The sequence below is a fragment of the Taudactylus pleione genome, unplaced genomic scaffold (genome assembly GCF_031769625.1).
Source record: "Taudactylus pleione unplaced genomic scaffold, aTauple2 ptg000547l, whole genome shotgun sequence".
In the NCBI taxonomy this organism is placed as follows: domain Eukaryota; kingdom Metazoa; phylum Chordata; class Amphibia; order Anura; family Myobatrachidae; genus Taudactylus; species Taudactylus pleione.
The window spans coordinates 1,315,402-1,342,275 of record NW_028284949.1 but is presented as its reverse complement, the minus strand read 5'-3'; the positions used below and the strand labels follow the sequence as shown (position 1 = coordinate 1,342,275).

At 41.6% G+C, this 26,874-nt stretch overlaps 1 protein-coding gene and 1 pseudogene across 1 annotated transcript in view; both read left to right on the top strand.

Annotated features, from left to right (window-relative positions):
* The window catches only part of LOC148500733 (uncharacterized), a 72,360-nt gene that overhangs the window by 7,816 nt on the left and 37,670 nt on the right, over nt 1-26,874 (top strand). Inside the window, exons 4-5 of the mRNA XM_088451413.1 lie at nt 774-1,917; nt 11,878-13,665. Of these exons, the coding sequence (XP_088307539.1) occupies nt 840-1,917; nt 11,878-13,665 (2,866 nt within the window). The 5' untranslated portion in view covers nt 774-839. The remainder of the gene's footprint in view (nt 1-773; nt 1,918-11,877; nt 13,666-26,874) is intronic.
* On the top strand, nt 17,389-17,506 carry LOC148500735 (5S ribosomal RNA; annotated as a pseudogene).

Genomic DNA, 26,874 nt, shown 5'->3' with positions numbered 1-26,874 from the left:
TGCGCGCTGGGCCAACATCGACCCGCTTGCGAGCGCTCAGCGCCCGCGAGCAGGTCTGAATCAGGCCCTTAATCCATTGTAAGAGCTGCCATGGAGTACATCAACGAAAATACATCTTCAGATTCAAAATTTGTTATTTTCTCTTATTATCCAGTTGGAGGACACTGTATACTATAAGGCAGAGAGTTTGGTGTAGAATCACCAGCAGGAATTTAAGAGTTAATATAAAGTGACCATACTGCTGTCACCACACTCTGTACCTCATAGTATCCAGTATCCCTCAGAGTATACAGAACTAAGAGAGATGGGTTGTTATTAATATTATTATCGTTTATTTATATGGCGCCACAAGTGTTCCGCAGCGTCTTACAAGGTACATAACTAAAAAGTGACTTACAGTAAAATACGATGCAATGAAGGACAAGGACATGGATAATATACATTGATACATAGGTGGCCATAACACCCACATAAGCAGCAAAGCATAGGCACCAAGTGTTAGGTGTCCTAGTGGTGAGTAAGAAGTAGATGAACATATAGTAAGGAGAAGCACAAGAGGGTAGAGGGCCCTGCTCGCAAGAGCTTACATTCTCAAGGGGAGGGGCAGACAGATGGGCATGATACAGATGGGAAGACAGGGAGGAGGGTTCATAATGTAAGTACAGCTATGCAATATTTCATTGTATGGCCTCTGTGCGCTAATTCACTGATATTCTTCTGTCTAATCTCAATAATACAAAAATTATTCAAGTTTTATTTTGTGGGTTATTTAGAGTGAAAATCTGACTGACATTAAGGTAGTAGATACAGAGGGAGAAGAGGAGACTTATGTGACTGATATGAAGGCAGAAGATATAGAGGGAGAAGAAGAGACCTGTGTGACTGATATGAAGGCAGAAGATATAGAGGGAGAAGAAGAGACGTATGTGACCGATATCAAGGCAGTAGATAACAAGGGAGATAAAGAGACGTATGTGACTGATATGAAGAGAGAAGATATAGAGGGAGAAGAAGAGATAAATGTGACTGATATGAAGAGAGAAGATATAGAGGGAGAAGAAGAGATAAATGTGACTGATATGAAGGCAGAAGATAACAAGGGAGAAGAAGAGACGTATGTGACTGATAAGGCAGAAGATACAGAGGGAGAAGAGACGTATGTTACTGATATGAAGGCAGAAGATATGGAGGGAGAAGAAGAGATGTATGTGACTGATATGAAGGCAGAAGATATAAAGGGAGAAGAAGAGACGTATATGACTGATATAAAGGTAGAAGATATAGAGGGAGAAGAGACGAATGTGACTGATATGAAGGCAGAAGATATAGAGGGAGAACAGACGTATGTGACTGATATGAAGGCAGAAGATATAGAGGGAGACAAGACATATGTGATAAATATAAAGGTAGAAGATATAGAGGGAGCAGAAGAGACGTATGTGACTGATATGAAGGCAGAAGATATAGAGGGAGCAGAAGAGACATATGTGACCGATATCAAGGCAGTAGATAACAAGGGAGAAACAGAGACGTATGTGACTGATATGAAGGCAGAAGATATAGAGGGAGAAGAAGAGATGAATGTGACTGATATGAAGGCAGAAGATAACAAGGGAGAGGAAGAGACGTATGTGACTGATATGAAGGCTGAAGATATAGAGGGAGAAGAGACATATGTGACTGATAAGGCAGAAGATACAGAGAGAGAAGAGACGTATGTGACTGATAATAAGGCAGAAGACATAGAAGGAGAAGAAGAGACGGATGTGACTGATAATAAGACAGAAGATACTGAGGGAGAAGAAAAGACTTATGTGACTGATATGAAGGCTGAAGATATAGAGGGAGCAGAAGAGACGTATGTAAGGGGTGATCAGCAGTGTAAGGAGGACGACATCCCTACAAATATCAGCACTGGTGAGTAATAAACACTTTTCTCTGCACAATGAAAACACAGTGTTCGGTATAATTTTAACTAATGTATTATATGTGTGGAGTTTGTATGGTCTCTCAGTTTTGTGTGGCTTTTTTTCTCCAATCCAAGAATATGCTGGGATGTTAATTGACTTATAACACAATGCACGTATGTCTTCTGGTATTTAGATAGTAAGCTCCAAAGTGTTTGGGACTTGTGTGAATATCTTGCATACAGCACTAAGGCCCTCATTCAGAGCCGTTCGCTATTTGCGGTCGTTCCTTCAAAAACAAGGGGTGGCTATTCAAATGATCCGTTCGCACATTGCAGTCTGATCACACCTCTAAGTCTGAACGAGCGAGCAAAACATACGCTCGTTTATTTGATAAAAACGCCCCTTGGCCGTTCGCACCATACGTCATGTCCGCTATTTATTAGATTAATCGAGTACATCGTACAGCTTATGAACTGCTCGCTATTCTTGTGGTTGGTTTTTTCAACCGCTATTTTGCGAGCAGTTCTGAGTTAAAAAAAAACAAGTGACGTGGTCAATGACGCTGCTGTATTAATTATGCACTCCCTTAAAACGCCCGTTTTGACCTTTAAGCACGCCTGCGTTCGAATTCCACTCCCCCGTTTTCTAGCACCTTCCCCTGTTACCACCCACAGACGCCTCATTCTGTCACTCAAAATAGCAGGCACTCGCTATATAGCGTACAAACGATTTTCGGCCGCACTGACTGGTTCGCGCATGCGTACTAAAAACCGTACGCATGCGCAGATGTGCGAACATCGCTCGGGACGAGCGTACTGCCGCTAGCGAGCGGCTCTGAATGAGGGCCTAAGATTGGCTCCTAATAAGTAAGCATAATAATAAAAAATGCAGTCAGTAAAATAATCTCTTATGCTACATCCTTCTCAGTGCCCATTAAGCTCCTCTACCCCTCACCTCATGTCACTGTGTTACCAGCCTAGAAATCTGACCAGTCTCCACCCCACACTCTCTGGTGTATCTCATACATCAGGAGCCATCAGCCCCTATTATACTCCTGCTCTCCCCCTCACATCATGACACTGTGTGTTACCAGCCCAGAGATCTGACCAGTCTCCTCCCCACACTGTCTGGTGTATCTCATACATCAGGAGCCATCAGCCCCTATTATACTCCTGCTCTCCCCCTCACATCATGTCACTGTGTGTTACCAGCCCAGAGATCTGACCAGTCTCCTCCCCACACTGTCTGGTGTATCTCATACATCAGGAGCCATCAGCCCTTATTATACTCCTGCTCTCCACCTCACATCCTGTCACTGTGTTACCAGCCCAGAGATCTGACCAGTCTCCTCCCCACACTGTCTGGTGTATCTCATACATCAGGAGCCATCAGCCTCTGTTATACTCCTGCTCTCCCTCCTCAGATCATGTCACTGTGTGTTACCAGCCCAGAGATCTTACCAGTCTCCTCCTCACACTCTCTGATGTACCTAATACATCAGTACAAATGACATCACTATAATGATTTAATCACTGGTCAATGTAATGAGATCCAATGTGACATTACCCATGATCCTCCTTGTGCACTACCACATCTTATAATAAGTATTATCTTCCTTCAGTAGTATTTTCTGACTGATTTTTTTAATATGCTGTATAGTGCCCATCACAACACACACATCACACTACTACACCTTATCTCACACACAGATCTATAACCACCACCCATCATTGCACAATGGATCCCTTCAGTTTCTGTGTTTAGATGCTCTGTACTGTTGTGCTATATCTGCTGACCTGTCTCTGTAGCCTTCTTTGCCCTTCAAAGCTGCTTCTTCTTTTTGCTGTTGCCCGTCTGTGCCCTGCGCCATTTCCCTACCATGTCCTGCTGCCTCCCCCACTATGTGCTCTGCGCCATTCCCCTAACCTGTACGTCTGCCTCTTCCGCTCTGTGCCCTGCACCATTCTCCTACCCCGTCCTGCTGCCTCCCCTGCTCTGTGTCATGTACCATTCCCCTACCCCGTCCTGCTGCCTCCCCCACTATGTGCTCTGCGCCATTCCCCTACCCTGTACGTCTGCCTCTTCCGCTCTGTGCCCTACACCATTCTCCTACCCCGTCCTGCTGCCTCCCCTGCTCTATGCCCAGCACCATTCCCCTAACCTGTCCTGCTGCCTCCCCCACTCTGTGCTCTACGCCATTCCCCTGCCCTGTCCTGCTGCCTGCCCCGCTCTGTGCCCTGCACTGTTCCCCTACCCTGTCATGCTGCCTCCCCTGCTCTGTGCCGTTTCCTTACCCTGTGTTGCTGCCTTCCCTGCTCTGTGCCTTGCCGCAGTTCCCTACCCTATCCTGCCTCCCCCGCTCTATGCCCAGCACCATTCCTCTACCATATCCTGCTGCCTTCCCTGCTCTGTACCATTCCCCTAACCTGTCCTGCTGCCTCCCCCGTTCTTTGCCCTGCACCATTCCCCTACCCTGTCCTACTGCCTCCCCTGCTCTGTGCCCTGCACCATTCCCCTACCCTGACCTGCTGCCTCCCTCACTATGTGCTCTGTGCCATTCCCCTACCCTGTCCTGCTGCCTCCCCTGCTCTGTGCCGTATCCCTACCCTGTCCTGCTCTGTGCCCTGCTCCATTCACCTACCCTGTCCTGCTGCTTGCCCTGCTCTATGCCCCGCACCATTCCCCTACGCTGTCCTGCTGCCTCCCCCGCTCTGTGCCCAGAAGCATTCCCCTACCCCCTCCTGCTGCTTCCCCCGCTCTATGCCCCGCACCATTCCTCTACAATGTTGTGCTGCCTCCCCAGCTCTGTGCCCAGAAGGATTCCCCTGCCCTGTCCTGCTGCCTCCCCCACTTTGTGCCCTACACATTCCCCTACCCTGTCCTGCCTCCCCTGCTCTGCGCCATTTCCTTACCCTGTCCTTCTGCCTTCCCTGCTCTGCGCCTTGCCTCAAACCCCTACCATCCCTGTCCTGCTGCCTCCACTGCTCTGTGCTTTGCACCATTTCCTTACCCTGTCCTGCTGCCTTCCCTGCTCTGTGCCTTGCCCCAATCCCCTACCCTGCCCTGCTGCCTCCCCTACTCTGTGCCCTGCGCCATTCCCATAACCTTTCCTGCTGCATAACCCACTCTGTGCCACCATCATTCTGTGTTGCTCTGTCCTATCACTCTCCTTTCCTCTCAGCGTTTATTTACAGTGACTTATTACCCTAATTTAGTAGCATGACTCTGGTGGGGCTACTCTACCTGAGGGTGATCAGAGGACCATATAAAGGCTGCTATTGCAAAATATACACTATATGGACAAAACTATTTGGCCACACCTGTTAATCATTGAATTCAGGTGTTTTATTCAGACCCTTTGCCACAGTTGTATAAAAGTAAGCACCTAGCCATGCAGTCTCTATTTGCAAATATATGTGATACAAAATGGGTTGTTCTGAAGAGCTCAGTAACTTCAAGTGTGGTACTGTGATAGGATGCCACCTTTGCAATAAGATGGTTCATAAAATATCATCCCTGCTGGATATTCCACGGTCAACTGGAAGTGATATTATTAGAAAGTGGAAGCATTTAGGAACAACAGCAACTCAGCCACGAAGCGGGAATACCAAGTAAAATCACAGAGTGGGGTTAACGACCTGCTGAGGTACACAGTGCGTAAAAGTCGCCAACACTATGCTGATTCCGTAGCTGAAGAGTACCAAAATTCCCCTGGCATTAATGTAAGCACAAAAACTGATCGGGGAAGCTTATTGAAATGGGTTTCTATGAGTGAGCAGCTGCATGCATACCTCACATCACCAAGTTCAAGTCCAAAGCCAAGCCAAGCATTGGATGGAGTGGTGTAAAGCACACCGACACTGGACTGTGGAGCAGTGGAAATGTTTTCTGTAGAGTGACGAATCACGCTTCTTTGTTTGGCAGTCAGATGGGCGAGTCTGTGTTTGGCGGATGCTGGGAGAACAATACCTGCCTGACTGCATTGTGCCAACTCTGAAGTTTGGTGGAGAAGGGATAATGGTAAGGGGCTGTTTTTCAGGGTTTGAGTTAGGCCCCTTATCTTCAGTGAAGGGTAATCTTCCAACTTTGTGGTAACAGTTTGGGTAAGGCCTTTTTCTATTCCAGAAAGGGGAGAGAAAAGAACTGCACTGTATCAGTCGGTCAATGCTTTAAAAATGTATATCCACTCTAGGTGTATGGATAAAACAATGACATTTATTACAATCTCTCTCAAATACAATATTGCATGGGTCCCAGCAAATATAACATTACACATATAAAACGTGAAAATATGCACAATAAAATTACAACACAATTGTATAGAATTAAGCTGTCTATCCCCCTCCTTAATATATTAACCAGTGTCCAGCCTGTTAACCTCCAATTACAGCACCGTAATCACGCTGCTCTATCCTGGTGAGACCGCCGTCTCTCCAGTGTGGTGGGCGGCAGGTGTTGGGAAGGCTTGCAGCAGGCAATAGAGTTGAAAGACTGTATTCTCCAGATACATAGCAATTGGTCTCCACACTTGTGCCGGTTAGGTGTCTGGTGACATTGCTGGATCCCCTGCTTGTGTTGACAATCAGTAGAAACTGAAAGCAGGATTTTTAACGCGTTTCTTTACCAGCGGGTAATTTCATCAGAGGATAAAACTCTGCAACATAGATAATGCTATTTATTCACACTGAGATAATTGAAGTAATTAAAATAATTAAATACACCTCAGATTATTGCTCATGAGGTCAGCTTTAAGGAATATCACACTTGGTCGGTTCAATGGTAATTAGAAGAAAAAAAGAGAAAAAGAAGGGGTTTCTTCTTCAGTGCATAGGGAGCATGACATTATAAATATAATAGAATAAGGTATTCATTTGAATTAACTATGTGACTACATCAAATATGTAGTATGAGCACTTTATTAAATTGGTCACCCCTTCATATGATACAACACCTGAAGACCACACTATGGTAGAAAGGGTTTACTCTAAGAATACAAGTAGATAAACTACAAATTATGAACTAAGATAATTACAAATAATAAACTCATACCTAATTGAATGAATAGAAATACACTAAGTGTAGAATAACTATCATATACATGCATCAGATAACCACATGAATAAATAATATGATGGGGATAAACAATAAAATAAATTATTTAATTTCCTTGATAAATCTCTGCATAATACAGTAGGTTGAAACTTAAAATTTAAGAAGGAAAATACAAACCATATATTGGTGAAGATTTATTAATATAGGGTATAATTCCAACTAAAGTGCTGAATATCTATTAATGCATCATGTTAAAAAAACTATAATCAAATTTATTATACAGTAAGATCAAATTAATATTGAATAGATCTGCGAATAATCAGTGCAATTAAATGCATTGTATGTACATTTAAATTGTAATATCTTATTTAAATTAATAGATCCATTACTCTTTAATTATTTTAAGTGAATAAAATAAATATATTATATAATTTATGAAAATAAATGCCGCCTAATTTAGATGAATTAAGAACAGACAACTATATTACTAAAACTGAGAGTCAAATAATATCAATTTATAACTTCATATTCGTTTAATACCTATCTCAGACTTACCTGATTGAATGAATGAAAGGTTTAAAAGTCCCGGTCTTTCTAGCAATCTGATTGCCTCGAAAAACCAGTTGCGAAACGTACGTCGGCAGAATGTCCCTTGTACTCATGCATCCTCCTAAATACTAAATTAATAGAGAGATGTCAAACTTCTAGAGATCCACAGACTTGTGTCATTGAAGGGAAACATTTACTGTATTGTTACACATCGTTATTGCTATAAATAGCTGACTATCGGACTGTGATCAGTGCTTATAATAACATACGTGTTAGAATGTTGGACTAATAGTATAAACTGTCACCTACGGTGATGATCACTACATAGCAAACTGTCACACTCTGAAATACGAGATATTAGAAAACCACGCAGACTGTATAAGACATGTCAGGCTGATTACAGCACTGAGATAATCTGCTGATAGATAGACTTACAATTTCAGGATAATTGGACATACCATGGTCGATAAGTTTTCTCACATATGCTGACTGTTATACGTTGATAAATATGTAAATTAACAGAGTAGTGGTACAACGACAGCTACACACACTGTGTGACTGAAACATTAATTAACTGCTGCACTGTGACGGCTTGTAGAAAAACAGACCTGCACAAAGAGCCATATATATTCCGGCTGTGCAGCCGAAATACAAGCTGATTCCTCCACTTTGACAGCCTGTAGATTAGTAGATTTATAGCATCTAAATAACTACACGTACTCAGGCTGTCCTGCCGTAGTTTAGATAGATCGCAGCACTGTGACAGCCAGTAAACCACAACTCATCCTGGCTGCACGGCAATAATGCCACACTGTAACAAATTCATAGATCAGAAGATCCTGTAGCAATAACATAATTATATACATACTAACTATGCCAACACAATTTATACTGAACATTGCATATGTTATGGCCAACAATTAAACTATGACCCAGTCCTAGGAATAACAATTATACTGTGCACATAGATTTGTGCCTGTGATCCTCTGCTGCTCTGTAATATATGATGAGAGTAGGATCTCTTGCAATACCAAATAAACTACACTGCAAAATAATCCTCTCTGTGGACACTTTGAATGGAATGGTGTTACAATATAAGAAAGTTACATAATATAAAGATACACAGTACCTTACAGTTTAGATACATAGTATCAGCTACACACAGAGCATAGCAAATGAGATGCACTTAGTGATTGGGAATAATTTTCTGAGCAGCATATGATTAAATGTGTAACAACAACGGTTAATTGATGTGAATAATGCAATGATTAATAATTTTTGAATAACATAGGATAAATGGAATGTTCATTTCCTATTTAATACGCAGAATAAATACATAATCTGCATTATACAATATAAGCCACATCACTGCTATATACCATCGATAACTGAAATATAAAACATAATATTTATGTAAGGTAAATAATTCAGTAACAAAACAAGATTGGCACTTTCTGGACACAAACTGATAAAAGATCCCCATACGGATCTGAGCGATCTAGTAATACCTATAACAAATAAGATATCTTAGATAAGGGATGAATAAAAGATTCCTCATTAAACATTAGTATACTAAGGGGGAAATAAATAAGCTGTACAACAAGCTTAACACTAAATATTAGTATACTAACCAGCATTCATAGGAGCTAAAGTATAATTACTGAGTAACGAAAGACATTCTTTTTAAGTGAAAAGATTAATAATCACCTTTTCTAACTTTATATACACTACTAATTATTTTAATACAAATATTTCACTGCTATCATTACTATATATTTTAGGAATAACAAATAATAAAAGTTATGTTTTAAATGGAATAATCAATCCATAGAATAAAATATTGTGTGTTAGTAAGTGCACTGAAGAAACCCTTTTTTCTCTTCTAATTAGTCTATCATAAGTGGCATCAGTAGCACTCCTGTCCATGACAGGATATGTTTAATGGTAAGTATCCGAGTATAGAGATATCCACAAAAAATAGACATTAATACCACTGAAATACCACTTGGATCAATAATAGAAAATAAGTGGTGAAACTGGTGCAGGAATATCATTTTGTTTTTTCTCTGTTCAATGGTAACCGACTTAATATACAATAAATCTAAATAGCTTCATATAAGAAAGACCTCTTTGTTTCGATGACAGTATTAGAGAACAATTATAGATATTTAAATTGCTTTTCTCTGCTGTCCAGATACTCAATGTTAAACTATTATTATAAGAGGCTTCACGTCCTTAATTAAACTGTATCCACATTTAGCTACAAAATAAAAAAAAACAATTATGTGCACATCAAAAATAGCTCATCTCTGCTAGGCATATAATTAATAGTAATAGACTTCAAAATAAAAATAAAAGTGAAAAAGAAGTAAAAATAGAAAAACGTGTCTATATTCATAATGCATCCACAGTAGACCACTAACAAATAGGAAGAGTAGGTACTGGTGTGTGTATATATATATATATATATGTGTGTCAAAAATTAATTACTGATTTTTCCCACATTCTTCCATTTATATTTTATCCTCTGACGAAATTACCCGCTGGTAAAGAAACGCGTTAGTAATCCTGCTTTCAGTTTCTACTGATTGTCAACACAAGCAGGGATCCAGCAGTTACACCAGACACCTAACCGCCACAAGAGTGAAGACCGATTGCTAGGTATCTGGAGCCTACAGCCCTTCATTCCTATTGCCTGCTGCAAGCCTTCCCAGCACCTGCCATCCACCACATGGGAGAGACGGCGGTCGGGAAATAGCAGCGCAAGTACAGCGCTGTAATTGGAGGTTAACATGGCGGGGATAGATTGTTTGAAACTGCTATTCAGTTAAACAGCCCTGGCAGCCAGGCTATTATGAGTACATACCGGAGTAAGTGTGCAGCCCCGCGGGTGAGACATTTTATATCTCATTGACTATAATTGTGAATACCATCTGCTCATATTTTCTGTGACCTTCTCTCGCGGTGCTCGTAAAATGTTCTAGAGACTTGGACACTGGTTAATATATTAAGGAGGAGGATAGACAGCCTATTTCTATACAATTGTGTTATATAAATGTGAAAATATGCACAATAAAATTACGTGTAATTTTATATTTGCTAAGTCCCATGCAATATTGTATTTGAGAGAGATTGTAATAAATGTCATTGTTTTATCTATACACCTGGAGTGAATATACATTTTTAAAGCATTGATCGACTGATACAGCGCAGGTCTTTTCTCCCCCCTTTCTGTTTCTGTGCTACATGCCTGTTAAGACTACAGAGTTTTAATTAGAATCAGGGAATCAGCACCCATTGGTTTAGTTTACCCTTTTATATTCCAACATGACTGTACCCCAGTGCACAAAGGACTATAAAGACATGGTTTGATGAGTTTGGTGCGGAAGAACTTGACTGGCCCACACAGGGCCCTGACCTCAACCCCATCGAGCACCTTTGGCATGAACTGGAATGGAGATTGCGAGCCGGGCCTTCTCGTCCAACAGCAGTACCTGACCTCAAATGCTCTTCTACAGAATAAATGAGCACAAATTCCCACAAGAATCCTCCAAAATCTTCTGAAAAGCCTTCCAAGTAGAGTGCAAACTGTTATAGCTGCAATAGGGGGACCAATTCCATATTAAAGTATATGAATACAGTGTTATTACAGTCCCCGTTGGTGTAATGGTCAGGTGTCCGAATACTTTTGTCCATATAGTGTATATCCATGTGGGGAACATTTCGTAGTGTGGACGCAGTTGTTTGTAATTAGTTTCCCATGTTTATGTGTGAGCATGATGTAGATGGATATTGTGGTTCACCAGCATCACTGGCTAATGAAGCGTCCTGCTCTGTGATGATGGCTAGGGATGTTACCCAGCAAAGTCTGCATTTGAGGGAGATAACCATTGGTGATGTGCCATCTGCATGTCCCTGTGGCTAAGTCTATGACCTGTGCTGATAATGTGCTTTAGGCTTTATATGCCAATATTTTTTCTGTTCATCGAGATTCTATTTAGTTTTTTGTGCATTTGTAAATGTAATAATGTGGTCATAGTTTGTACCTGCAATTAAACACATAAAAATATTCATTCATAATAGTTACATGGTTGTGTAGTGGTTAGCATTATAATCTCGCCACACTGAAGTCAAGATTTTAATTCCAAACCATGGTGCTATTTGTGTGTAGTTTGTATGTGTCCCCTCCAACACTCCAAAAATCATAATGGTAGGTTGATTGGCTTCTAACACAATTTAACCCTAGTGTGTATATATGTGTATCCATTGGGTAGATAATATAGATTGTAATCTCCACTGTAGCAGGGTGTGATGTGAATAACTGTGCTATATAAAGAACTGAGAATAATTATTTTATTTCTATCAGATGAACGGAGAAGCAGGAATAACTTGGAGGGAGATCTCATCTTGTCTTCAGAAATTAAAATAGAAGATAACAACACACAAGAATCTCCAGGAGACAGATCTCTAGTGCCTCACAGTGCAGATATATCATCTGATTCTTGTAATCTTCAGGACTGTTCTCCTGATACCTCAGCTTTTGTTACACATAGTGCATCTCATATCGGTGATAAAATATTTTCCTGTCCTGAGTGTGGGAAATGTTTTACATGTAAATCACACCTTGTTACACATCAGAAAAGTCACACAGGTGAGAAGCCATTTCCATGTTCTGAGTGTGGGAAACGTTTTACATATAAAGCGCATCTTGTGAGACATCAGAGATATCACACAGGCGAGAAGCCATTTCCATGTACTGAGTGTGGGAAATGTTTTACACAGAAATCATCTCTCTTTACACATCAGAAAAGTCACACAGGTGAGAAGCCATTTCCATGTGCTGAATGTGGGAAACGTTTTACATGTAAATCACATCTTGTTACACATCAGAAAAGTCACATAGGTGAGAGGCCATTTCCATGCTCTGAGTGTGGGAAATGTTTTACATGTAAATCACATCTTGTTATACATCAAAAAAGTCACACAGGTGAGAGGCCATTTCCATGCTCTGAGTGTGGGAAATGTTTTACATGTAAATCACATCTTGTTACACATCAGAAAATTCACACAGGCGAAAGGCCATTTCCATGTGCTGAATGTGGGAAAAGTTTTACATATAAATCATTTCTTGTTATACATCAGAGACATCACACAGGGGAGAGTCCATATACATGCTCTGAGTGTGGGAAATGTTTTACAAACAAATCATCTCTTGTTACACATCAGAGATGTCATACAGCTGAGTTGCCATTTTCATGCTCTGAGTGTGAGAAATGTTTTACAAAGAAATCGGCATTTGTTAGACATCAGAGATTTCACACAGGTGAGAAACCATTTCCATGCTCTGAGTGTGGGAAATGTTTTACACAGAAATCAGATCTTGTTACACATCAGAGAAGTCACACAGGTGAGAAGCCATTTCCATGTGCTGAGTGTGGCAAATGTTTTACACAGATGTCACATCTTGTTACACATCAGAGACATCACACAGGTGAGAAGCCATTTCCATGTGCTGAGTGTGGGAAATGGTTTACACAGATGTCACATCTTGTTACACATCAGAGACATCACACAGGTGAGAAACCATTTCCATGTGCTGAGTGTGGGAAATGTTTTACACAGAAATCAGATCTTGTTACACATCAGAAACATCACACAGAGCGAAGTCCATATACATGCTCTGAGTGTGGGAAATGTTTTACACACAAATCATCTCTTGTTACACATAAGAGAAGTCACACAGGTAAGGTGCCATTTTCATGCTCTGAGTGTAGAAAATGTTTTAGAGACAAATCGACTCTTGTTACACATCAGAGATGTCACACAGGGGAGAAACCATTTCCATGCTCTGAGTGTGGGAAATGTTTTACACAGAAATCAGATCTTGTATCACATCAGAGAAGTCACACAGGTGAGAGTCCATTTCTTTGCTCTGAGTGTGGGAAATGTTTTTCACGGAAATCACATCTTGTTACACACCAGAGAAGTCACACAGGTGAGAGTCCATTTCCATGCTCTGAGTGTGGGAAACGTTTCATACAGAAATCACATCTTGTTACACATCAGAGAAGCCACACAGGAGAGAGACCATTTCCATGCTCTGAGTGTGGGAAATGTTTTACTAGGAAATCAGCTCTTGTTAAACATCAGAGAAGTCAACACAGGTGAGAAGCCATTTCCATGTTCTGAGTGTGGGAAACATTTTATACAGAAATCAAATCTTGTTACACATCAGAGAAGTCACATCGGTGAGATAGCATTTCCATGCTCTGTGGGGGAAATTATTTACACTGATATCACAGCTTGTCAGACATCAGCTGATACAAAACAGGGTTGTAGCAACACTACAGTCACACATTATTTTAATATTTCATTTATCCATCCACAGATCATTGGGATGTTTGTCATTAATATAAAAAAGAGGAGAAATGTACAGCGCTAGGAAAATCTAAACAACAATAAATATAGTGCTTGATAAAGGTGCAATAAAAATGTATAGTATTTAATATGAACTCTTCCAGGGGCGGTGACAGATTTCACCATCTATATAGTCAGAAGGTGATCTGGATGTTCTAAGTGAATTCGCTTCACCCAAATGGTTAAAACTAATCAACATAACTCAACACTATTACCTGATAACCTCTTCACCTGGTTCTACCAACCACCTAAATATTTGTTATCCTCTGACTTCACATATGTGATTTTCTACCTTTATCCATATGTGTTTTTATATATATATATATATATATATATATATATATATATATACACACACACACAGTACTGTGCAAAAGTTTTAGACAGGTGTGGAAAAATGCTGCAAAGCAAGAATGCTTTCAAAAATAGAAGTGTTAATAGTTTATTTTTATCAATTAAAATGCAATGTGAATGAACAGAAGAGAAATCTAAGTCAAAATTTGGTGTGACCACTCTTTGCCTTCAAAACAGCATCAATTCTTCCAGGTACATTTGCACACAGTTTTTGAAGGAACTTTGCAGGGAGGTTGTTCCAAACATCTTGGAGAAATGATCACAGATCTTCTGTGGATTTAGGCTTGCTGAAATCATTCTGTCTCTCATGTAATCCCAGACAGACTCAATGATTTTGACATTAGGGATCTGTGGAGATCATGTCATCACTTCCAGGACTCCTTGTTCTTCTTTACGTTGAAGATAGTTCTTAATTACATTGGCTATATGTTTGGGGTCGTTGTCCTGCTGCAGAATACATTTGGAGCCACTCAGACACCTCCCTGATGGTATTGCATGATGTATAAGTACCTGCTTGTATTGCTCATCATTGAGGACACCATTAGTCCTGACCAAATCCCCAACTTCATTTGTTGAAATACAGCCTCAAATTTGCAAGGTACTTCCACCATGCTTCACTGTTACCTGCAGGCACTTATTATTCTATTATTCTCTCCTTCAAAAACTGCAAGTGTACCTAGAAGAATTGATGCTGTTTTGAAGGCAAAGGGTGGTCACACCAAATATTGATTTAGATTAATATTCTGTGCATTCAATTTGCATTTTGTTAATTGATAAAAATAGACTATTAACACCTCTTTGTTAAAGCATTCTTACTTTGCAGCATTTTTTTCCACACCAGCCTAAATGTTTTGCACAGTATTGTGTGTATGTATAGTGTAATAAGATTGGGGTAGGAAGGCTCTCTCTTGGGGTAGTGGGACACCTCCTAACACACAGCAGCCAGGAAACAGCACACCAGTCCAGGGTTTTCGTGCAAAGTAGTTTTTTTTCAGTAATAAAAAGCATAAAAAAAACATAAGTCCTATCCCTATTTCCTATTTCTATTCCCTATTTCTTAACAATGATTAAGGTGAATATGGATACCTCACCTTTTTCTGTTTTATTAAATTTTATTGACTATGGATGTTTTATATTGTTCACAAATACCACCTATTCTATTATCTATATATATATATATATATATATATATTATTTTTTTTTAGTTAAACAGATCATGAAGATTGGTCCATTACTTCCAGTATCTGAAACGGAAGTACGCGTTGTCAGGGTTACCTTAACATGAGCTACATCATGTATCATTATGGCCGTGGACCACGCGGTCGGATTTATTACTTCCGGGAGCTGAACCAGAAGTATGCGATGTCCGGGCCTTACTTAGTATATCCGGCAACAGAGCGCAGAAAGGCAGCCACGTGCTATGCAAACACGCGGCGGCCGTTTCGGAAATTACTCCCTTCGAGGACCGCTACTCTATGATTTCCGGTGGAATCACCGGAAGTTCGTGGCTTTCACTATATGTGGAACGCATTTATGCTTGACCTATGTGCTCCAGGATTAACACTTTTTATACAAATGGATTCTGCTCTTTATCGATTTTTTTATGAGAATAGGTGGTTTTGAAGGATATTAGTAATAATTTTATGTTTTCATGAAGTTTTTAATATGCATTAAGAAAGGTATGTTTTCACTTCCGGGTCAATGGACCCATAAATAGCAGATAGCACAGCCATGGATCCCATACAGCCTTGAGGAAGAGTAACCATTACTCAAAACGCGTTGGCAGCTGGGATCTATCTGCTGGTGAAACCTTGTGACCGTGTGCGGCGAGCTAAACCAGAGGCTTAGAGGGAGCTGGGCAGTTTATCTTGATATTCTCCCATACACACTCTCTAGAAGCACCAAATCTGGTGCCAACCACGGTACGGTTCCAACATATATTTATGATTCTGCGTGACCTCAGAAGAACGTGGATGTGGCTACATTTGTAGTGAACATTACATCTTATTTATTCATATATGTGTCATCCAACCTATATGCTCTTAATTCTGGGTGATCTCTGGGTGGCTACATGTTGTAGTGAAAATTCAAATCTCATGTTCATGTCTGCTTGTCGGTATATGTGTTATTAAATTCTAAAAATTACTACACTATATAGTATTTTATTTCTAGCTTTTCCCATATATATATATATATATATATATATATACATACAAATAACAGCGGCACTCACAGGACTTGTAAAGAAGACTCCAGACTCCCAAGGTCAAGTTCAACGTTTCAGTCAAACGACTTTTATCAAGAACCATAGAACAGTGAAAGAATACCTATATACCAGAAATACATCCCATAGTGACAAAACATGCAGCCTGCCCAGCATCTCCCGCCGGATCCAATGACGTCATCAAGACGGGACCCGCCTCCTAAAGATGACTCGGCTGTCGGGCGCACCGCTGTTGTAGTGATGCACCATGACAACGGAGCACACAACGTGCGGTCATGCAGCCGATCATGTGACCTATCTCACGCGAGCAGGGATAGTAAACAAAACTGCGTCAGCTGCCCTAACAAAAAAGGCAGACCTGACCACAATGTAAGTGTGAACTATGTACCGTATAACCAGTGGCTGAAATGTGCTGAGTAAGCCTAATAAATATATAACTGGCAACAAATTCAGAGCATGCAGAGACAATAAAGGTAAAAACATAAACAGTGTGTCAATTTGTTTTGGATCGGGTGCCAGGGCAGGCTGTCACAATATACAGTGCAATGATATACTTAATAATGAGGGTGGGTGTTAATAAACTACAACAGAAACAAGGAATAAATGAAATGAAAAATATGAAATGTGTAAGGACACAAATATGATGTAGTGTGCAAGAATAAGGATGCATCTACATCTAGCTGCTGAAAAATCTGCTCTAATTTATGAATCAATGTAGCCAAAAAACGTGGCAAATTAAATATATACTGAAAATAATATGAAAAAATAATAATTTTCTTCTTTACATCCTATTTTTTATTTCTTTTTCTCTGCTATGTGTTGTTTTCTTGATGGCATGTACGGAGTGATCCAGGATCTAATTATCAGGATTGTATTCATTTCTGTTACAGTCATACTACACTGGATACGCCTTATACCGTCTGATCTTTGAAGCTAAGCAGTGTAGGCCAGTTTAGTACTTGGATGGGGGACCCCCAAGGAATACCTGGTTCTGTAACATACTGTGATCCGCAGTCGGGCATCATCTGCTTCATCCATCATGTTTCTCTTGTTTCATTTACATTTTTTAGTCCATTCTTATTTATTTTCTCTCATTCAGTATATTTTTTTGTTTCTATCTATAATTACAATTTTTATCCACAGCATGGACAGCCCCCATTGTTATGGCATTTTTTTGTCTTGAATGTTTGGCACAGCTTGACTCATCAACAGTACTTTCGTTCAACTTGGTAGAGTTTGATCCATCATTAGTTTTTTCGTACAGGTTCACTGCAGAGTGGAGTTACGGTACCAGATGTGTACATCCAGAGACATATATTTATATTCCAAGCTTGTCGTCCTGTTATTCATTCGTTTTTTGTATAGCTTTTATGACATCATAGGAATGTCTTGGGATTTATTGTACATTTGTGCCGTATGTGTTTTATATGTTTAACACATGTAGGTATTTCTCATTGGCACATACCTCATCCTAGACGTTACAGATTCTCTAGGTGTTCAAGCAGCACAGGTTGAGAATTGTTTTGTATTCTTTGACTGTATATTTGTGTCTCCAGTATACATTATTATTATTTTTTCAGATTATTTTCAGTATATATTTCATTTGCCACATGTTTTTTGGCTACATTAATTCATAAGTTAGTGCAGATTTTTCAGCAGCTAGATGTAGATGCATCCTTATTCTTGCACACTATATCATATTTGTGTCCTTACACATTTCATATTTTTCATTTTTTTATTCCTTGTTTCTGTTGTAGTTTATTAACACCCACCCTCATTATTAAGTATATCATTGCACTGTATATTGTGACAGCTTGCCCTGGCACCCGATCCAAAACAAATTGACACACTGTTTATGTTTTTACCTTTATTGTCTCCGCATGCTCGGAATTTGTTGCCAGTTATATATTTTTTAGGCTTACTCAGCACATTTCAGCCACTGGTTATACGGTACATAGTTCACACTTACATTGTGGTCAGGTCTGCCTTTTTTGTTAGGGCAGCTGACGCACTATTTTGTTTACTATCCCGGCTCGCGTGAGATAGGTCACATGATCGGCTGCATGACCGCACGTTGTGTGCTCCGTTGTCATGGTGCATCACTACAACAGCGGTGCGCCCGACAGCCGAGTCATCTTTAGGAGGTGGGTCCCGTCTTGATGACGTCATTGGATCCAGCGGGAGACGCTGGGCAGGCTGCATGTTTTGTCACTATGGGATGTATTTCTGGTATATATGTATTCTTTCACTGTTCTATGGTTCTTGATAAAAGTCATTTGACTGAAACGTTGAACTTGACCTTGGGAGTCTGGAGTCTTCTTTACAAGTCCTGTGAGTGCCGCTGTTATTTGTATGTATATCTTTGATCCATTGGGACCATCAGAGGGCACCCAGGCATGTACAGTGTATTTATTTGTGGAGTGCCGGCGTTATTTTGATATATATATCTGGGAGAGAAATTCTGGATGAGCAACAGAATAACAGCCGTGAATCCTGACATACAATAGACAGAGACATCATAAAGACTTTTATTGCCTTATAAACATTGATGTGAAACAACTAATTAGTGCCTCGTATATGTGACCAAATTTTGTAGTATTGTTTTCTCTATTAACTGTTCTTGGGGACAGTAGGTCGTGTGTAGTGGCTGCTTACTATTAGGTTGCACCCGTGTCTTTTCCAACAATTTTGTGTATCATAATCCTAGCCAGTCTGGGCACTAACTAGACAGTAACGTCCCTCTCTCAAAAGTGGTAGGGCCTGCTGCCCTCACCACAAACATAGTCATATGCACATCACTTACAAGAAGTAAATCACAGTGTCTCAACAAGCCTGCCTGCTTGTTCTCCCAGGTGTGAGACCCTGAGCCTAACCCTGACACAGCTCATATGAGCCTCTTCCAAGTGAACCCACTAATCAGTCTGCTCTCAGGCTGAGAGGGCCAACACCTGAAACAGCCCTGTGGATGGAGCCCTCCCTTCTCTCACATCCACACACCAGGACCCATTATCTAGCTTTTACTCCAATCAAACAGACTTTTCCTGAGGGTTTAAAAGATATAGGTTACGGGCAACAACTCCACTTTTAAATACCCGCATTTTAGTAAATATACCCTTAAGTCTCCAATAGAGACCTAGATATGAATGTTAAATTGCTTATTTATTATATACAGTATAATCTCCATATCTGTCCTTATTAGTGTAATTTGGTGTTTGGTGTGATCATACCATGTGACTCGTGATATAATAAGTTATTACTAATATTATAATTATAAGTATACAATATGGGATTATAATGTTTCCATAACTTGTGACCAGGATCCCAGTGATGCTGTCGATATTCACAGCTCACTAATCCGTTATTTTACTATATCATGTATGTTATTTATATCTTTCTGTTTGACTTTATAATTTAGGAGAATTGCTTTGATATATATAACATGTAATGATTGGTATTGGTAATCTCCATCACATGACATTGTTCCCATTCTATGTGCCCGGAGACTTGTATTTGTATATCGTCACCATGATAGCTCTTACTCATTGTTACTGATGTAACCGGTCACATGATTGACCAGGTGGAACAAATCATTAAAGTCTCTTAGTGTTTTTTCTACAGAGATCTCCACTACTGGTCCATTCTGGTCATGTGTGTGTGTGTTTACATCACATGACTGGGTGGATGTGATTACCCAGACTCCCTCTCTAGTTCATTCTGGCACTCTGCATAGATTGACATGATTGGGCTATTCCGATCATGTGCCAATGTATACATCATGTGACTCAGGACCGGCTGCTATGCTGCATTAATTGGCAAATGAACCTTTTTATTGTTAGGTTTTATATTGTTTTTTACAAACTCATTTGCTGATTATACGTTAGGTAATGATTTTCTTCTATGTAATGCATTTATTTATTATTCTTACATATACTGTATCATGACTAATTATGTCCGTTGCACAACAAAAAAGAAAAAAATATTCCCATAAGGGGCACTCACTGGATAGATTGAACCTTATGTAGCTTAATTGTAATCAATATTATAAAGGTCCAGATAGGTGAAAAATAGAACATAAAACATAACTTTTATTGATAATTATAACATTATTATTTAAAAAAAGCCAGCAAAGTATTGTGATTGGTGAAAATAAAATGAAAGAAAAATATGTGAATTAAAGTGATTAAAAAACACTATTCTCACAATGTAATTTGACCTGTGGTTTTTTCTTGTATTCTAAGGTAACAATTCAAAATATCATGTGATGTTTGTCGCAGACCGGTATAATTAGCTTTTTCTATATGGGTTCTATAATCACTTTGGGTTTTTCATTACTCGTGATACCTTAATATTTATTAGAGAGTCACTCAAAGTACTGTCTACCTATGGGTTGTTGCAACCACTCATTAATATAATATATATAGTAATTAAATACCTCACATGTGACATTAATATTTTTATACAACATCTATAGTTGGCAGATTTAACCACTAATCATTTTACAGTATGACTGCTATCTAGAGACTAGCTCATAAAATTGTACACATACAAATGGGCCCAGCTAGTTTGTTGCTCATAGTGTGCCATTCAGGCCTCTTTTGCGCCATGGAACATTACGTGATGGCTGTACTGTGGCGTACCGTGGTATTCTACAACAAAAGATAAGCCACTGCATGTAATACACTGCTTAACCGCTGGGTGGCGAGTGCTCCACTGATGAAATTTGTACTACTGAATACCAGACTGTTAAATTGGATGGATATCACATTCACGCAGTGTATTTGCATATTGCATGTTCGCACAACCAATCCTTTTAATATCACATAAGCTCTTAGAATGGGATGCAAATCAGTACACATACATAACTGTACAGTAGTGTAATTGTCGTGTTCTTATGATGGTATAACCGATACTGTAGATTAATGAGACGCACGCACAGCTTTCAATGAGACAAGATGAATTCTCTAATGGTGGGGTACTGTGTATATATGTACTTTGAAAGGAAGACACGTTTATTAAAACAGCAGTGGGTGGGTGGAGTGCACAAGGATGAGCCTGCTATTGACATTGTACACAGTGCCTGCTGTAATTCGCAGACATCACATCACATACACGACCGGAGCGGTTCTTGATACGGCTGGCGTGTGTGGGCTAGAGGTTTGGTAAACGCCTTGTACAGTGCTTGTCTTGGGTTCAAGACCTGGAAAAGAACAATTCACTACAGGATTAAAAAGAAATCACTTGGTGGTGTGTGAGTTCTGTCATTTATACAGGTATCTGTGTTGACCAAAAATACGCACTCCCAGCATAAAGACAGAGCAAATGAAGTTTAGTATTATCCAACCCTACTGAACTCAATACATTATCCACAACTTCCCACCACCTGGCATTTCTAAGCTACTTTATGCCACTGTACTGCTGATGCACTGTGTGCTCAAGAAAGTGGAGTGCGGCGCTGCAAACGCCATGTAGCGCCCTGCTAGTCGTGCAATGCTGTGGTGCTATGGCATATGGAGTCTCAGTATTGCGCATGCCTAGTAGTCTGAGTGAAAGAGGGGTACCTGGATTACAAACTGACTGCGTTTTAAGATGCACACTTGCAGCCCTGTCGACATGTCGGCTGTGCTGTGGTGGCTGCCAGCTCCGGGGGTTGGACATAGGATCTCCGGCGCATGCCAAGTGGAGCCGATCCATTGGCCATGCAGCGCCCTGCTAGTCGCGCTATGCTGTGGCATATAGTCTCATAGTACTGCACTTGCCCAGTAGAACCAGTCGGGAGTCACACACAGTGCATCCCAGACTTAGATACTATAGTGATTTTATGAGTTTAGAAACTAGTAGTGGGCTCTGTTTGAAAGAACGGTCTCTGTATTACAAACTTACTGTGCATTTTAAGCCGCACACTTACGTCAATGTTTGCGCTGTCCCCAGACTTAGATACTGTAGTGAATGCATGTCTTAAAAACTAGTAGTGGGGTCTGAGTGAAAGTGGTCCTTGGATTACAAACTGACTGCGTGTTTTAAGATGCACACTGTCGGCACGTTGGCACTGAGGTGGCTGCCAGCTCTGTGGGTTTCACATATCTCCTGTGCATGCCCAGTGGAGCCGCTCCATACGCCATGTAGTGCCCTGCTAGTCACGCTATGTTGTGGCGTATGGAGTCTCAGTTCTGCGCATGTCCAGTGGAGCCGGTCGGGAGTCACACACAGTGAATCAGGTCCTGTCCCCCAAAGCAAGCAAGAGCCTTTCATTACCATAATAAAGGACACTTCGTTAGCCATTTAAGCAGTCAACTCAAGATCTGCCCTTGTGTCCTGAAAAGTCGAGGAATGGTGACTATTGCCAAGGACACTATCCCCCATCTGCTAGAACACCTAATGTGCCGCTATGAATGTGTTAGTCGCTGCGGCACTGCAGAATAAGCAATGGCATGTTTTAGCAATTTGTAGTGTTGTCTTAACAGTGGTGCATAAAACCATCACTGAACTAAAAGTCAACCCAGAAAGACGTGTCTCTATATCACATATTGACTGTGCGTTTTAAGACGCACACTTGCGGCACTGTCCCAGACTTAGATACTGTAGTGAATGCATGTCTTAGAAACTAGTAGTGGGGTCTGAGTCACAGAGATGTCCCTGGATTACAAACTGCGTTTTAAGACACACACTTGCGGCACTGCTTTGCAGAATGCGTATCCCAGGTTTGAAACCTGGAATGGGATTTTTTAATATGTATTTTTAAGAGTTACATATATTGTCTTACTTTGGAACTACAGGTCCCAGCAAGCTTGCCCTGAATGCTGATACTTGGAGAACCACAAGTACCAGCATGCGGGGCATTATGGCCCACTGGTACCTGTAGTTACACAGCAAAAGAAATATTAAAATAAAAACATGACACACACACCAAAGAAAGTTAGTTTATTAAAACATGCATGCACACATGGTATGAAGTATCCCGATGCCGGCAGCCAGAAGGTAAGTACCCTATCCCTACCCTTCTCCCCCCTAACCCTCCCTTAGTGGTACCTAACCCTAACATCCCCCTCTATTGTCTAACCCTAACCTTTTCCCAGAGGTGCCTAAACATACTGTAACCCTCCTTACCGCACCCTAAACCTAACCTTCTCGGAGGGGGTGCCTATCCTTAACCTGCCACCAGGGGTGCACAACCCTAACCATAACCCCCCCATGGCTAATGCTAAGGGCGCCCCCGGACTTACCTCGTTAAGGCTGACATCCTTAATCTTAAGTCCCGTGCCGAGCTTCTGCAGTCAGGATATAGACCGCCAGTATCTTGTCCACCGGTCTATTGACTGCATTCCTGCATACACTATGAATATATTTATAAATGATGTATAGTATATATTTATGATGGGGCTCTGGGTCCTGCTCAGTTCTCCTAACACATGGGGACGGCTGCTGGGTGTCTCACACTGACTAGATGTCTTCTTTACTACTTTGTATCCCTGTGTATTGGGGAAGACACCAAATATCACTGCATATAGTCCCAGATCCCCTCACCTCCCCAGTCATGTTCATGTATTATTACTATAGATATAAGCGATATCACTGTGACACTCCCAAATCCCCTCACCTTTCCAGTTAAATACCCATATAATTACTATAGATATAAATCATGTCACAAGAATACTCCCAGGTACCCTCACTTTACCTCATGTCCCTGTATTACTATAGATATGTGATTTCACTTTGACGCTCCCAGTCATGTCCCTGTATTATGACTATAGATATAAGTGGTCACTGTGACACTCCCAGATCCCCTCACCTACCCAGGCATGTCCCTGTATTATTACTATAGATATAAGTGATGTTGCAGTGAGACCCTCAGACCCTCTCACCTCCCCAGTCATGTCCCTGTATTATTACTATAGATATAAGTGATGTCACTGTGACACTCCCAGACCCTCTCATCTCCCCAGTCATGTCCCTGTATTATGACTATCGATATAAGTGATGTTGCAGTGAGACCCTCCCACCTCCCGGCATGTCCCTGTATTATTACTATAGATATAAGTAATGTCACAGTGACACTCCCAGATCCCCTCACCTCCCCAGTCATGTCCCTGTATTACTATAGATATAAGTGATGTTGCAGTGACACTCCCAGATCCCCTCCCCAGTCATGTCCCTGTATTATTACTATAGATATAAGTGATGTTGCAGTGACACTCCCAGATCCCCTCCCCAGTCATGTCCCTGTATTAATACAATATAGGTGATGTCACTGTGACACTCCCAGATCCCCTCCCACTTCCCCAGTCATGTCCCTGTATAATTACTATAGATATAAGTGATGTCACAGTGACACTCCTAGATCCCCTCACCTCCCCAGTCATGTCCCTGTATTATTGCTATAGATATGTGATGTGATGTTGCAGTGAGACCCTCACCTCCCCAGTCATGTCCCTGTATTACTATAGATATAAGTGATGTTGCAGTGAGACCCTCCCACCTCCCCAGTCATGTCCCTGTATTATAAGGTCGTGCCCTTATATTAAGGCTGAATAAAAAAACTGAATTATCCCATAAAGAAGTCCTGGTGTTTAAGGGGCTACACCTCAAAAGCTATTGGACGTACCGAGCTGTAATTTGGCATGGATGGGTAGAAATGTCGCTCGGTGCAGCATGCCAGATTTCAGGGCAAAAAATAAATAAAAAATTAGGATTTGGGAGTATTCTAAAGTTCCAACTGTCAGTTTTTTCTGACACTCTCAGGACCACTTTTGTGTAGTATATGGGGGATTTTTGGGAGGTTATAAGTCAAGGTAGAGGATGAATTTAGACTTGGGGTTTGTATTATTAGGTAGCTCTTGTTCCAGTGTAGGGCCTTTTGGGGTTCAGGTAACAGATATATTTGTGTGTGTGTGTGTGCGCGCTGAGTATATGGTTATATACAGAGTGTCAATCGTCCGTCAGTGGTCGCTGGCAGTGGGCGGGTGATGAATGAGCGGGTGGGTGGGTTATCACAGTCAGCCAGTCAGTACTGATCACGTGTCATGGCTGCACCCGGCTGCTCCCTGTCCCGCTGTGTGTTGGCTCTGGTCATAAGGCCTCCATCATCTTCCTGCATGGATCAGGTACCTGCTCTCTCCCCGGCCCAGGCTCTCTATCCTCTGTATAGTGCAGCAGCTGTGGTGGGACTACAGGATGAGGTGTACAGAGACTACCGCCATCTCCAGCTGCCTGCCCGATGGTACCCCTATCACTGTGCGGACGTGGACACCGATTGCTAACAGCTGGTACCTTTACTCCGCCTTCTCCCCTCCCACACGGGCATGTTGCAGCATGAGGATGAAAGTAGCCCTGTCCACTCTGTTCCCCAAACACACCCCATGGGGGGTTGTGTCAGTGAGGGCTCAGGCTGCTGGCTCCATTTGCCCCAGGAACCAGCCATGGTACCATGAGGAGACTCCTCCTCCTCCTACTGGCACTGGGGAGCAGCACCAGGGGCGAGACAGGGTGGGTCATCTCCATTCTCCTCCCTGGAGGCCGGGCTGCAACACCAGGGAATCCGGGTTATTCACCGCCACTTATCCAGCAGCTACCACACTACCCCGTTCACCTCTGTCCCCACCACCGACCTGTTCCCAGTCATTGTATTGCTTGTCACCCCCTGTACCTGCCCCCTATCCTGTGCCTCCTAAGTACCTGCCCCCTGCCCGTCTCTCTGCCTCCATCCTGTGCCCCCCAGTACCTGCCCCACTCCACCTATACCATGCCCCAGCAGCTGCCACTGAGCTCCCCAACCTGTCACCCCCCAGTATCTGCCCCCCTGCTACACTACCAACTTACTGTGCCCCCACCAGCATCTGGCTCACTGCCTTCATCCTGTCCACACAGCCCCTACCCCACTGCACCCATACCTTGCATTCAGCAGCTGCCACTCTGACCCCCATCCCCCCAGTATCTGCCCCTCAGCACCTGCCTCACTACCATACTGTGCCCTCTGCACCTGACTTGCTGCCCCCATCCTGTGACCACACTAGCCTCACTGTCACCATACCCCATACTGTATTATACCCTCATGCAGCATGCCCCATACTGTATTATACCCTCTGCCCCCATCCTGTGCCTCCCCATAACCTGTCTCTTCCTATATGGTACAGTCTTACTTTGTGAATCACCACCCCTTACATCCCATCGTTATTGGTATATGCCAGTGATTTAGAGACCAACGCCGGAATACTGATAGTGAAAAATCCTGATGGGAGCCTGTAAGTACCCCAACCGTCCCTCTCTCCCCCCTAACCCTCCCCCAGTGGTGTCTAACCCCCCCTTCCTGCACCCTAAACCTAACCCTTCCCGTAGGGGTGCCTAACCCTAACCTCCCCCCCCGGTGGCACCTAA